This window comes from Syngnathoides biaculeatus, chromosome 19, assembly GCF_019802595.1.
Source record: "Syngnathoides biaculeatus isolate LvHL_M chromosome 19, ASM1980259v1, whole genome shotgun sequence".
Taxonomy (NCBI): Eukaryota; Metazoa; Chordata; class Actinopteri; order Syngnathiformes; family Syngnathidae; genus Syngnathoides; species Syngnathoides biaculeatus.
In genome coordinates, this window is record NC_084658.1 from 6,828,044 (window position 1) to 6,843,240 (window position 15,197).

General features: G+C 41.9%; 1 protein-coding gene and 1 long non-coding RNA gene across 4 annotated transcripts in view; one reads left to right on the top strand and one right to left on the bottom strand.

Annotated features, from left to right (window-relative positions):
• Positions 1-15,197, top strand: part of jph1a (junctophilin 1a) — a 34,465-nt gene that overhangs the window by 10,886 nt on the left and 8,382 nt on the right. For 2 of the 3 annotated variants that reach the window (XM_061805597.1, XM_061805598.1), the window contains exons 4-5: positions 8,729-8,847; positions 14,352-15,076. In XM_061805597.1, coding sequence (XP_061661581.1) covers positions 8,729-8,847; positions 14,352-15,076 — 844 coding nt within the window. Of the gene's footprint in view, positions 1-8,728; positions 8,848-14,351; positions 15,077-15,197 lie in introns of those variants that run through there. The other variant, XR_009792762.1, reaches the window with a different exon arrangement.
• On the bottom strand, positions 730-14,573 carry LOC133492838 (uncharacterized). The gene is made up of 4 exons (XR_009792763.1): positions 14,517-14,573; positions 3,429-3,590; positions 2,709-2,821; positions 730-922 (listed from the first exon to the last, which is right to left on the bottom strand). It is a non-coding gene; the product is annotated as an uncharacterized LOC133492838 (long non-coding RNA).

The window sequence follows — 15,197 nt, forward strand, 5'->3', positions numbered from 1 at the left end:
CGTATTTCAGCATCTGTATTACCTCTGGATTTGAACGCACCCTGTTGATTCGGTTCAGCCGCTCTGATTGGCTGGCTCGGATGCTGTCGCTCCAGATGTTGCCGGATTGGATTATGGAGTTATCACTTCTCTTGCAGCTTCCCCGTATTGCTTTTCCACATCCCTCCGTGAAGCATGCAGGCCCTCTTGTAATCATGCACGGATTGTGCATCTGTGTGTGTGTATGCCCACGTGACTGACCGTGATTAAAATGTTCCTTCAAGTGAAGTGGTTGCCTGGCAATGTGACCTTTATTCTTCCAAGCAATCTATCTTAACAAGGTGCACGCAGTGGAGTGCAACTTGTTCAAATATAGAGAATCAATGCTGGTGTGTGTTTTGTGTGTTTCAAAGGCAAAATGTACAACGGTAGCCTTACAGTAGGCTGTTGCGTGGGTTTTGTTCATTTGCACATTCATTAATACGCACCAGATGCCTGGTTGTCCTGCTTCCTCAAGTGTTGGTGCTGCCGGTTGCCATAGATACTTCATCTCCGTTGTCATCATTGTTTGCCAATCGCCGTTCGTTGATGTTGGTTTGTTCGTAGCAGTTACTTTGGACAAATGCTGCTCCTCTCCAAGCGAAGACACATGGATGAAGTGAAAAAATGAATCCGTAACATTCATTTTAATAACTCAAAAACAGAAAAAAACTGAGACTCTTAGAAGTGTTTGCATATTTGTGACTTCATTGAACAGCATATCATATCACATCACTGACAGAGTAAATGAAAACTGAACATTATTATCTATGTAAAAGCAGAATATTTCACACAACTGTTGTCGTGGATTTTATTCCCTTTTCTTTTTTCTTCTGTTTTGCTTCACCTCTCTACACTCTAGTCGCCCATTAGCTGCATCAGCTGTGCTCATTTTTCACCAGCCCTGTTGACACAAAGAGCAATGTGAATCTGTGCTGCCCACCCACCCCCTTCCCACCACTCACGAAAAGCACAGGGATCATCCCAGCCGGGAGATATGGTGTCACCGTCACAACAACACCCACCAAGATCAGGTGCATGTTTGCGAGCCTCAGCCGTGCGCCAACGGGGCACACAAATACATGCTCAACACGTTCAATTTCAGACCATCGTAATGTCCAGACATCTTTAATGAGTGGACAGATCATCAGCAATCGTCTGTCAAATGTGGTAGTTGTGCCATTTTAGCATTGGGTACTGTACAAGTGTTTAGGCTAAGTAATATCTGCACTGATGTTGGCTAATTTCTAACAGCATTAGTATTGGTGTAGTTATTCTAAATTAGTTTGAGGTAAGAGCTCAATAGTAGCACACAGGCAACTACTGATGATTTACTACTGTGATGAGCCAATATCACATTGTCAATGTAAACCACTAATGATTGCTCATTGATCAAACACATTTGACATCGGCCTATCACTTTAACTTTTAAAATGGCAATAAATTGACAGTAAACACACATTTTACCCTTTTGCTGCAATATAATAGAGAGTTTCAATTTGACTGCAGCAGCTCATTTGCTTGCCATCTTCAGTCTCGTGAATAAAACACCAACAGACCGAAGCCTTTGAGGAGAACATCATTCTCTTCCATTGTTGTTTATCTGCCCAACTAATGCATTCAATGCGGCTTGGCTTCATACCATACTATTTTCATTAGTATATACTATTAGTACCATACTAACATACATACATCATCAATAATCATCCATTATAAAATGAGGCGAGTCAAGCTGTAGAGGTAAAGGAGCAGAAGTGGCCATTTGTGTCATGTTTGTGTTTGGCGTTCTACTTCGGGTCAATGCAGACTTAAAAGATACTGAGAGAATTAGTCATTACTCCTGTAGGTGCAAGTAAAATTACCTACTTGGGTGGCAAGAGGTCAGATGGGGGCTGCAAGACCTGTGCCAGCAGAGCAACTGGTGACTGGTACAGCAGATCTGATGCCCAGTCTCAACAAGGACAGGAGAAGGTGGAGTCAACAGTAATCCAGCCTCAAGTAGCCAAGGGGTCCATACGGGTTCCTCAATCAACCACAAAGTTGGAAGTGGGACTGCATTAGCCAGATCAGCCTTCTGCCATAGAGGTTTTAGTCCACCGTTATGAGCAACGGTGTAATATATTTTTCTCCCTACCGCATACTTGTATACCAATATGGTTCAGTACAGTATAGAGTACAGTTCTTCACCAGAGCTTCTCAAGTGGTGTCTATCCCTGAAATTTGACCTCACTCGCTACAGTAGTTTTTTTTTCATTTATTATCAATATATTTTTTGTCATGTGAGGTGATGAAAGAGAGTGCTGACAGTTAATGAAAGATTTTCAAGCGCTGATTTTTACCGCGGTCTCAGTCAAAACCTATCTTCTGGCCTATTATATATCAGACCAGTCAGCATTCCACTTTTCATCCTGTACAGAGGGAAGATATTTGGGAAAGAAAATAAGATGGGAGTTGGGGTGAGTGTTGCGGGGTGTCAGCACGTGTGCGAGAGAGCATCTTCACACAGACCACAGCCCAGTTGATGAGTGATAGACCGAAGCTTAATTACATGCACACTCATTGGGGGCACTTAAATATTTATGGAGGAATGCTCTAAGCAAGGACTGAAATGTAAGCGCAGAGTATATTTAGAAATACTCGATGTGCGTGTGCGGCAGCGTGCGTACGTGCCTCGTGTGTGTGTGACTAACCCTGAAACGCTGCATCTTAAATTGCTTGGAACCAACACCGCTGTGCAACCTGAGGGTGAAGGGTGCCTCCAGGACTCAAAAGGAGATGTACTGGAACAGGTGGTGCTCTACGTCTGAATTCAAATTGTTTTAAAAAAAAAAAAAAGTATCGGTCACAGACCTACAATATGTCCGTGGGATTCGTCGTCTATCGTTCTATTTCATATCACGATCAGAGAGTCCGGGGATTTGCCAACCTCGGTTTAGTCCACAGTGATCGGCAATTTTGAACGATTTTCAAATTTACGATTACGTCTGTTTTCTGAGCAGTTCAGCAGGACTAATCACTCAAACACACCCGGCACACCTCAGAATCATCAATCATGAGCATTTTTCTAAGAAATCTGACAGTTAAGCCTTTGCTGTCTTGGATCGACCAATTATCACTTATGTGTGTGCCGTACTTAAATTGCTGACAAATGTCCGATTTGGATCACATTGAGATAAAATTAGAATGGCAATCAGTCAAAACTGTCATTGTAAGTAAAAATAGACACCAGGTAGCAAACAAGTGTTTGGAAGAAATTAAATCAGTGGTAATGTAGTTCTTTATTCACACATTTAAGTACAGTAGTATTCCCTAATATTTGACAGCGTTGCTATAGACCCAAATGGGTGAACTTGTTGGCATTCCAAAATTTCCATAGACGCATACTGAGTATTGCCAGGAATACAACTAACCAGCGTCAGAATCTCTCCACTCCAAGCCTCATGTTTTCTCACGTTCCTTTTCACTCTCCTCCACTGTGACTCCCCAGCTTTCTCTGCCTGTCACCTCCCACCCGCAGACATCCTGTCTCGGAATGGTCTGCGTCGCTTCCGGGACTTGCTGAAGCGCTCTACCTAAAGGGAACAGTTATAATCCTCGATGGATGTATCACAGCCATGCTGTGTACACTCATGGCACATTTCTGCCTGCTCTTATTCAGGCGCACATTTCACACAATGCAGAAATAGACGTGTGCATGTCGTTGTGCTTTCTTGTGTGGCAGATGCATGTCTATAGTCTCCTTGTGAGGCACACACAATGGCTTCATGCCTTTTAGACTGTAACATGTACACCTAATGAAATTTCATTTTGTCTATTTTGCATTTCATGCAGAGCGGTAATTCAATGGGAAACATTAATACATAAATTAAATGCCTCTCTCTCCAGAGGCACATCAGCTCTTCATGTGTTATCACTACCATTTGCCAGTTTTTTTTTTTTTATTGGCCTACGAGACAGTTGTAACTGCACCCCACAAAGTCTGCTGGGCAACAAATGGACCAGCAGATGTGTGACATGACCTTACTTTCTGTTTAGATTTGTTGACATACCAGCTAATTGATTTCAAATTTTATTTCAGTTTCATAAGGAACAAACGATTCTCTAACATAAAATGTCGGCAACTCTTTTTATGCTCAACTCAGTAAGCATCTAAAGCAGATACTGAACAACACTTTTAAGAAGTGGTATTGTGAAAACGCGGTGCATCTGCCTGTGTCTCTGTGTACATCAAACAGCTGTTTTGGTCATGTGATCCGACAGTTTAAAAGTAAGCCCACAAGCTAAGAGTAAAGTAAAAGTAAAAAATGAGTAACAACCAAATATCTTGGATAAGCTCCTTCGGAAATGATCAAATAATAGAAGACAGAAGAATTAAAGCCAAGAACTTTCAAGAAAGTTCTTCTTCTAAGAGACAAGATCAGCCGTCCTACTTAAAATACAGTATGTATACTATAGGTGATTCTCACATACCAAATCATCTGTGCATAAATCTGCCAAGAGGCTTGCAGGCGAGAAAATTAAGCCTTCAAAACTGCCCCAAGAAGCAGTGATTACCTTGATTCCATTTCCAACATTCTATTTTTCTGGAGCAGGTTTTGTGGAATGAAATTAACCAAAACAAAATTACATTATCTTTGTCGCTTGTTACGCCGAGATTGGACAGGATCATTTAAGAAACGAGTGCAGGGGTCCCACTAATTGCAACAACCTCCATCAGTGTAAACGTGAGATGTATTTTAACCAAAAAAATACAAACAAAAAAATGTACAAAGTAGTTGTTTCTATGCTGGTCTGCTTAAATATTGCTTTATGTGAACCAAAAAAAATTTAAAAACGTTTGGCGACCATTTATGTAAAGGATTAACACCACAAGTGTGTTTTGCTTTTTCTTGCTTGGCTGTTTAGTGATCCTGCCATGGAGGAGGGCTCCAGTTTTTCGGGGCAATATGAACGATACAATTAATTGCACACCATTTCCATAAACAAATTAATTTTAGCAAGTAGATTTTAATGTAAATAGCATGCATCTGAAATCATTAAAGCTAATGCTATTTGTGTTTCATGTCTTCAAATACCTTTAAATTGGCAATAGTTTTATTTTGTTAGTTGTTTAGTAAACATTGCCTGAACTGTTGAATGAGGTTTTAATGAATTTACCGCACATTATTCGCTGTAGTGGAAACAAAAGAACTTGGATGTCAAGTCTTTGAATGGATTAGGTTTGACTTGCAATGTTACACTACTTGTCGTCTAAGTGGTTGTTTGGCCACCAGTCTTTCATTTTAAAAGATGCCAGAGCTTTCCCAGAATATAGCAGTGCTACATGCTTCACAGCACCAAATAAAGCGCCGCATGAGAGCTGCCTACGCAGACAGTGCTAAATTCTCTGTGAACTTATTTTTACATTTTCATCTGCAGCTGGTCAGTGGTCAGCTTCTCGAGAGACCATGCAAGCTGTCTGTAAATACAGCCCCCAGTGTGTCCTCTGGGTCGCACACCGACTTATTTCTGGGGAGGAAACCGAACCGTTGCCATATGGCTCCTCATGCATTTTAATAAAGTGCCGCTCGCAAACAGGACATCCCTCAGTCCGACAAGTCTGAAATAGTCTTCCGTCCATTAAGGTCACTCTGACTGAAAGATGAATAGAGGGACGGAACTCTAATTCCATTGGTTGAAGGAATTTAAATGAAATGTCATATCTGTTGTTGTTTATAGTTAACTAGTTCATTAATTATTTATCCACCCATTTTCCTCCACATATGTGTTCAGGGTCACGACTGAGCAGCGACTTCATCCAGTTTACACCCTGGACTGGTTACTACTCAATGCAGGCTACCTTCATTGTAGATAAACCACCATTCAAATCCAGATTAACGCCTGTGGACAAATAATAGTCTTCACTAAGTCCAACATGTATGTTTTTGGAATGTGGGAGAAAACCAGAGTACCTGGAGTAAAAAAAAGTATGAAGAGAAAATGCAAACTCTACACAGAAAGTTCAGAGCCGAGGTTGAAACCCAGAATGTTTGAATATGAGGCCGACGTCCTTTCCCCAATTATTATTATTATTATTATTATTACGATTGCTGTTATTGGCCAACAGAGGAAGCATGTAGAGATGAAGATGGAAGAGGGAGGTTAACGTAAGCCAGCGGGTGCAGCTGTCCATGCTTCCACTGATATGTCTCCAGTACATGATGACTTTCAAATCCTCAGGCTTTCATTGACGCACTGCCTGATTAGGTCCTCCTTTGGAAGAATTCCAGTGACACGCGTGCTGTGCTTTTGTAGTTTTGTTAACGTCACAATACATTTTGCTGTTAATACTAGGCTTGCGCTGATCCCAAAAGATAATACTCTTCTTCAATTTTGGCAGTTTTGAGCATGGCCATAGTACAGTACACGAGCCAGTTTTATGTGATGGGTTTTAGCCTGAGGATTTGCGACCACTCTTTACTGTTGGCATGAAGACAGATGTCTATTTTTTTCCCTTCCATCAGTGCCCACTGCAGAACATTTAGGAATTTGTCACTTGCACAGTACACCCTGCTGCACACTGGATTACGGATGGAGCATCCACTCCATTTGGAGAAAATTTGGCTTTGGATTTGCGATCTAAGCTCAAGGGGTAGTGTTACTATCTCATGAAAGCTATAGCTCAGACATGAGGTAGAATAAGATGGAGGAGCAAAGTAGATTGTTTTGATCATATTTTTTTAATGGACAACACTGAAGAAATTTGAAATATATTGCAGTCTGAGTACAGTTTGACCAACAATATTGATTTATTGATTTTATTATTTATTGATTTCCCTCAAAATAACTGTAACTCAATGCCCTCCCATTATTGTCTAAACCTCTGGCAACAAAAGTGAGTACACCCCAAGGTGAAACTGTCCAAATTGGGCCCAATTAGCCATTTTTCATTAGTGTCACAAGGTCTCAGGTGTACCACAGATGGATTATTTGCCTTGAGGATGCTTGTGGAAAAGTACATAGAAGGTCAGAAGGAGCTACATTGTGTCTTTGTAGCCCTAGAGAAAGCCTATGACAGAGTACCAAGAGAGGAACCGTGGTACTGCATGCGCCAGTCTGGTGTGGCGGAGAAATATGTTAGAATAGTACACGACATGTATGAGGACAGCAGAACAGTGGTGAGATGTGCCATAGGTGTGAGAACAGTGGTGAGATGTGCCATAGGTGTGTCAGAAGAATTTAAGGTGGAGGTGGGACTTCATCAGGGATCCGCGCTGAGCCACTTCCTGTTTGCGGGAGTAATGAATAGGCTGACAGATGAGGCTAAACTGGAATCCCCTTGGACCATGATGTTTGCAGATGATATTGTGATATGCAGTGAAAGCAGGGAGCAGGCGGAGGAACAATTAGAAAGATGGCGGCACGCACTGGCAAGGAGAGGAATGAAGATTAGCCGAAGTAAAACAGAATATATATGCCTGAATTAGAGGGGCGGAGGAGGAAGAGTGAAGCTCCAAGTAGAATAGATAGCGAGGGTGGATGACTTCAAATACTTGGGGTCAACAATCCAGAGCAATGGTGAGTGTGGTAAGGAAGTGAAGAAACAGGTCAAAGCAGGTTGGAACAGCTGGGAGAAGGTGTCTGGTATGTTATGTGACACAAGAGTCTCCACTAGGATGAAGGGCAAAGTTTATAAAACAGTGATGAGGCTACCCATGCTGTACGGATTAGAGCAACAGGAAGCAGAGCTGGAGGTAGCACAAATGAAGATGCTGAGGTTATCAGTTGGAGTGAACAGGTTAGATAGGATTAGAAATGAGCTCATTAGAGGGACAGCCAAAGTTGGATGCTTTGGAGATAAGGTTAGAGAGCGCAGACTTCGATGGTTTTGACATGTTCAGAGGTGAGAGAGTGAGTATATTGGTAGAAGGATGCTGAGGATGGAGCTGCCAGGCAAAAGAGCGAGAGGAAGACCAAAGAAAAGTTTGATGGATGTTGTGAGGGAGGACATGAGGACAATGGGTGTTAAAGAAGAAGATGCACAAGATAGGCTTAGATGGAAAAAGATGACACACTGTGGCGACCCCTAACGGAACAAGCCAAAAGGAAAAGAAAAAGAAGAAGGCACAAGGTCTCAGGTGTGTTAACATTGGTAATGTCCCTCTCAAACCATCTGTGCTTACTGGAAGAGCAATAAAGCACCTAATAGCAAGCTGTCTGAGGATCTGAAGAATAATAATTGTTGCTTACTTTGTGAGATACTGTAACCTGCATTTTCGTACTGCTGCCAAGTCACAACCCTCTTTTATAGTGTTTTATCCAAAGAGAAATCAAGATGTTTACTTTTAGAAATAGTCTCTTAAAACACATGTACATTATATTTTCAAATAGCATTTCAAATGAGTTTGACATATGACCAAAAGCATATTGCTAGCCATGACAGCTGCTATCTGAGCGGCTCTTACGGTATTTGTACAGCAACACTCACGCACAAGTGGATAACATTTCTTGTCCTTTATCTAATACAGTATGTTCCATGTAGTAACTAAACCGCTGTACTGTAGTGAAAAAAATAACCAGTATACAAGCATATGCATAATGTTTTTGTGAGCTCTCCGTAACCTACACAAAATGAATCCGTGACCCACTTTTGAGTCCCAATTCACCAGTTGAGAATCAAACAACCTGTATTTCCCTGTCAGTTGACAGCAATGTTGTTCTTTTATTGTAGGACAGCCCATGCCAGGACTAAGAGCGAGGCTGCAGACCAGGCCGCCATCTCTGCGGTGCAAGATGCCGAAATTGCAAGAGCAGTTGCTCGGGAGCTTGCGCCAAACTTCTACCAACCAGGTAACCTTTAAGAGCCTTGCGTCACATGGTTTTATTAGCTAGGCCTGTTTCAAACTCCAAAATGTATAATATTAAAAGTGTATGGTTCCAAGGTTTTTTTTTAATATTTCAATCCAGAGGTTAAAGAAAATAGGTACCGTATTTTTCGCAGGATGAGGCGTCTATTCTGTGCGCCTTATAATTCGGTATATATAAGGAAGAAGTTTTAATTTTTGCCATTCATTGGAGGTGCGGCTTATAATGCGGTGGGCCTTATAGTGCGGAAAATACAGTAGCTGGAAGACCCCTAAGCACAAATAGTATAAGTTCACCGGAAGCGGATATTCTCAAATACGGCATTTCCTCAAATAGTAGACATCAATCTAATCCAGTGGTTTTCAAACTGGGGGGTGCGCCCCTTGGGGGGTTGTGGTAGTGCTGGAGCCTGTCCCATCTATCTTTGGGTAGGGTAAGTAGGTACACTCTGAACTGGTTACCACCCAATCGCAGGGCACATAAAAACAAACAATTGTTTGCACTCACAATCACACCTAAGGGCAATTTAGGGTCTCCAATTAATGCATGTTTATGGGATGTGGGGGGAAACTTGAGTGCCTGGAGAAAGCTCACGCACGCATCTGGAGAACAGGGAAACTCGAAACACACATGGGGCTGGGATTTAGACCCCGGTCCTCAGAACTGTCAGGCAATAGCTATCATGAACGCTCGCACCACTGTGCTGCCCAATAATAATAGTAATAATGTATTACTTGTTTTATCTTGCGCCTACAGCCCCTCGACCACCACCAAACATCCAACCACATTCATACATAGGACCAAGGACATGCTCTTAAGTGGTGATACCAACCAGTAGGCCTCCTGTTAATGGTGTATTGTATTTTTATCTTCTACGCATTTTGTACTCAATGGTAATTTCTATTCTGTTTTAAACCTGGGTTTCACTTTATACATTTAGGCTATATTGTATAATATTGTTCCAATAGTGCACACCCCACATCTGGGATAGGTGGCCATCTCATCTACAGTTGCGGAAACCTAGAGGGACGTTTTGCAGAAATATGGCATGTATGTTTTCAAGCTATTTAAAGATGGGAATGTGTCGTGGCTATCCAAGGAATACGTGGAATGGAAAAACACTCTATACATTGGTTTCCATTTTTAGGAACAACATTTTTCAAATAAATAGTCTTTATAGGTTTACATTGCATTTGCAGTTTGGCTGTTTGGAATGAATCCATTCAGGGAGCGCAAAAGTGTCAGATTCTGTGTTCCAGCACTGAAATAGCAGATGGGAAGATTGAGGAGGGTTACAAATATTAACAATGTAGGGCTGTGTTTGTGCCAAAAAACAAAGCTCTATTCTGTATGGAAGCCTTTTCTGCGCTCTCTAAGGCTCTCTAAGGCTTCTTCTTAACAGCTAGGAGACTAGTTTCTTATGTCTGGAGCCATAAAACCAGCCCAAAATGTTTTTTTTTTCCAGTCCTTTCATATTTAACACACGTTTCAGTCAGATAAAACGCGTACAGGCACAGGGGAACATGCAAACTCCACACACTAACATGTCCCCCCACTCCAACCCCAAATTCTTCCTTTTGCTTGGAAATATGAGCAGACTGTAAGAGTATATATCAAGTCCAAAGCAAAAATTGGTGAACCAGCTTTAAGCTGCTCTGCTGCAGGCAAATGGAATAAATTGCCACTACAACTGAAGTCAGCCAGTCGTATCAGTCTTTTAGAACATTATTACATTTATACTATACTTAATGTAATTCTGAGCTTACTACTATGTAAACCTAGGTTAATGATTGTACAATAGTGCAGTCCGATTTGCATACAGATTCATAAATGCTACCGTAAACTGAGGAGCCCTATATTGTATGTTTTGATATAGCTCTTTAAGGGATAATCATACTAGTTACATACCAGAAGTGACCAGTGAGTGGATATTGAATTACAGTACGTATCGTCTGCTGTATCCACGTGCAAAAAAACTAATTCATTTCACAGTGCCTTTGAAGTTGTGTTGTCTGCTATGTACCAAAGAGGCGCTTCTCCCTCGCTCCCACCGTGCAGTATATTTAGGCTTATGAAGCAGCATGACCTTGGGCCTCTGCCAGAAGGCACCACAGAATAGTGAGTGACCAACGCATTGACAATGGTACTCATTCGAGCTTGTCCCCCTCCACTAATCCACATGGATGCTCCACTCTGGCAGTGACACTGTGCAGTCATTTGTTGTGTTGTGGAAATCGGTGGTCATGCCACGGCCGCAGAGAATGAGCCGCACATAGCCGCGAGTCTGTGCAGAGGGTGTCCTTGTCTTTTAAGTGAGATCATGAATGAGAGTGTGGACAATGTCATCATCATAGTGTGCAGGGCAAGGCAACATCCAAGAGTCTAAGAAACAGGAATGGCCTTTTCATTTGGCGTTGAGTCACATTTGTCCATTGGCTGCATGTTTTGAGTGCAAACACAAGCCCCTATTCGTTTTATGCTTATATGACAACTACCTGAAAGAGAACGTCTACTCTGGCCAAGCAAATAATAGCCAGCAAATATTCACTGTTCTTGTGTGGTGGAGTCATTGTCAGTGTTAACGTCATCTCGGGACATGCTTTTTTTTTTTAATAAGCACTTAATCCATTAGAAGGAACCTGCCCACCTTAATAGTATACTGTAAATATTAACCACCTTGTGTATTTCAATGCATTCTTTAAAGTAGAACTACACTACCAAGACTTAATTGTTCTCATTTGTATCAACGCCAAAATATACATGGCCAATGTTTTTCTGTCTTGGGTCGTTACTATTAATTGATGCTTCATCTTCATTATGATGGAATATTTTTAAATAAATCAACAACTGCTAAATATTTTTCATTTGGGATGAGCATTAGACTAAATTTCCTTGATTTTTTTTTTTTTAGTCAATAGTGTTAGAGAAATTCAGGGACTCTGAATGTTCTTAACTCCTCTTTCCATGCCATTCACAGACTGATCATGTGAATGTCAGAGAAGGTGTGCCATTGCGGTTGTCTAACGTAACCTTCCGCACAATCATTTGTTATATGTAGTTAATGGCTACCTTTCAGTGGAAATGTTCTCACTTGTGCCAATCCTTTTTAAATCTAAATCCTCTTGGGTAGGAACCAGGTCTCTAAACCTCTCGTTGTTCGTAATTGACATTTCAGACTCATAGCAGATTATCACCCACATTGGGAGTGTGCACTTCAAAAGGCAAAACAGGGTCACAGGGAACAGAACCCTGACCTTTATGATTGGTTCACACACAGCACCCTGGAGGGGAGCAGTGAGGGTCGAGGTGGGCGTGGGCTCTTGCGGTGACGTTAATTGAGCTATATTTGTTGCCAATGTGTGCTCGCTGTCGTCCGATGGAGACATAGCTGGGATCCTTGTGTGCTCAAGAGAAGCACACTCTCCCCCCTCGACGTGGCTGACGCAGCGCAGCTGTCCCTTCCTTCAGCTGCTCACCAGAGGCGGGGGGGGATCACGCTCCACCTTGTTTGACCCTGTCAAGGTCCACTCAAGACCCATCAAGTGGAAGCATAAAAGTTGTAAGCAGATGAGCGGCAGCACCTGTTCATATCATTTTAAGGCAGAAGCCGGAACTACTGTACATACACCACTGTGGCACGTATCCCGTAACTTAATTCTCAGTTGACCTTTGTGCCATGGCTTCACTCTTGGTTGTTGGTAGCAGAAGATTTAGTGCTCTTCAATGGTGCTACTCAAACAAACCTTGACATGTCATTTGACTAAGGCAGACTAAATGAGAAAAGAGGGTAAATAGCAAATAAATGATCACACTACAGTACATGTCGATCATCACTAGCGATCACCCTTAGCGCCAGTAGCACCTCTCTACAAACTGCATACTCTGAACCATGAACAATTACTGTTAATATGGGCCTTTTTTGTCGGTATTTCAAATGCATTTACTAACTTCGCTTGGTGGATCCATCTCTACATAAACTTGACTGTGGCCCTACTAATGATAATTACACTCGAGGTAAAGCTCATGTGAACCATGTAGGTTGCATATAAATTGATATAAATTGACCCACAATTTCAAACCCATTTTCTATTTCCAATAGTTTAAGGTGATGCAAAATGGACTAACATTAAAATCACTTAATTGTGCACTTAATATGAAATTGAATTTACACCAACAATTAAAGGATTAAACATGTTAACCAAAACAATATTTCTTTACGTAGTCAGCACAGCACCTGTTTAAATATTTTATTCAATTATCTTATTTATTTGATAAAGTATGTAATATTGTTCAGGTAAAGCAGCATTGTTCGTGTCCTATAGTCTCTTTAACACTGACTAATTTAAGGAAAGAAGCACGCACACAACAACATAAATGCAGCACAGTACAAGGTGACAGATTAAGTGTGATTTTTCACACATGCAGTTGGAAATTTACATTCTATATTTATTTGAAGGCGGCACGTTGGATCAGGTGGTAAAGCATTGGCCTCACAGTTCTGGGGACCTGGGTTTGATCCTGCCCCCGCCTGTGTGGAGTTTGCATGTTTTCCCCATGCCTGCGTGGGTTTTCTCCGGGCACTCCAGATTCCTCCCACATCCCAAAAACATGCAGTATTAATTGACACTCTAAATTGCCCCTAGGTTTGATTGTGAGTGCGGCTGTTTGTCTCGGCGTGCTCTGCGATTGACTGGCAACCAGTTCAGGGTGTACCCTGCCTTCCGACAGCTGGGAAAGGATCCAGCACTCCCCGCGACCCTCGTGAGGATAAGCAACTAAGAAAATGGATGGATGGATTGACGGATTGATGGATTGATGAATTGATGGATTGATGGATGGATGTTTATTTGAGGACAGCATGAAAAATCTAAACAAGCAATCTATGTTTGCGTGAAAGGGAGCAACAGCATCAACTTTCGCTGTCGATTAAGAAGACATCCTTTGTAATGATACTTTCATTTTTTAAATTTCAAAATACAATTTCAAAATAAGAGGCTGCCTAAAAAAAAAGCTAAATATGTGAACAACTAAATTATTACTGTTATTATTATTAAATTATTTGTTGAAAGGCAACGATTCTCAGCCACAGTTTGCAGCTCGGTGTTAGATCCTTGAACGAGGTAGGAAGAGTTAGATAAGAGGCCCCTGCTCTCTCAGTGTGAGTTCTTGGACACTAGATGATTTTTTTTTTTAAATAGAACTGGCATCCGTTCAACATTTGGTTATCTCCCAAGCCAGCAGTGTACTGTTCATATTTTATGTTTCTTTTTTTTGTTGCTCTCGGCTGATAGTTTTGGGGAAAATGTATCAGCCTAAAAAATTTGCTACCATGGCAGGCTGAACCCTAATATATTGAGAGAAATAAAGAGCAATGGAAAACACAAAAATGCAGAAAAAAGATCTGCATTATAGCTTATATATATATATATATATATATATATACACACACAGTTTTGTGTTGTACTAAATCTCTTTTTTCACTTGCACAGGGCCTGACTATGTAAAACAGCAGTTTAAAGAGCCCGTGGAGATTAAGGAGGTCCCCATTGAAAAGAAAGAAGACTCGCCAAGAGATTCCCCCCATTTTTACCGCAAAGGTACCACCCCCCCTCATTCTCCGTTTAATAGTCCAACGGGCTCGCCTCCCGACTCACCTCACTCCAGCAAGAAGAAAGGTCATCTCGCCAACAACCACAGCCGTAAAACCAACAAGGAGGAGCAACCTTCCCGTAAAACAAGCAAGGAGGAAAGGTCCGCCCACAAAACCAGCAAAGATGAACGTTCTAGCAAGAAGTCAAGCAAAGAGGAGAGGATGTCTGTCCCCGATGGCCCCAAAGCTACTCATATGCACATCGAGGCTCCCCCTAAACCCGTTAAACTTCAACAGCCGAACCCTCCATCTGGTGCCCCCGCACAACCTCCTGCAGTCCCTGTCAATGGCCAGCTCCACACAGAATACCACAGTTACTATGTGAAGGCTACAGTAAAGGGCCCACCACCCCCTGACCCAGAGGAGGACCCAGGGGAAGAGCCTAGTGCCCTTACCCTGGCACGCCTACCACCTCAGCCTCGGTCTACTCCGACCCCGAAGCCGGCCTCTGTACGGGACAACAAGAGTGACCCGAAACTCAGGAAGCAAGATTCCCAAAAGCCAAAGAGCCTCGCAGACACAAAGAAATCCAGTATGGAGATAGCAGAAACCGCAGAGGAAACAGTGAGTATTAATGTCACAAACAAATTTCTAACCAAGCACACTGTAGTCTTGGAATATGTGGACTTTGTATTTAAGATCAGTGGAAACTGTGCACTTGGAGTCCTTTTTTCCCCTTCTTTTC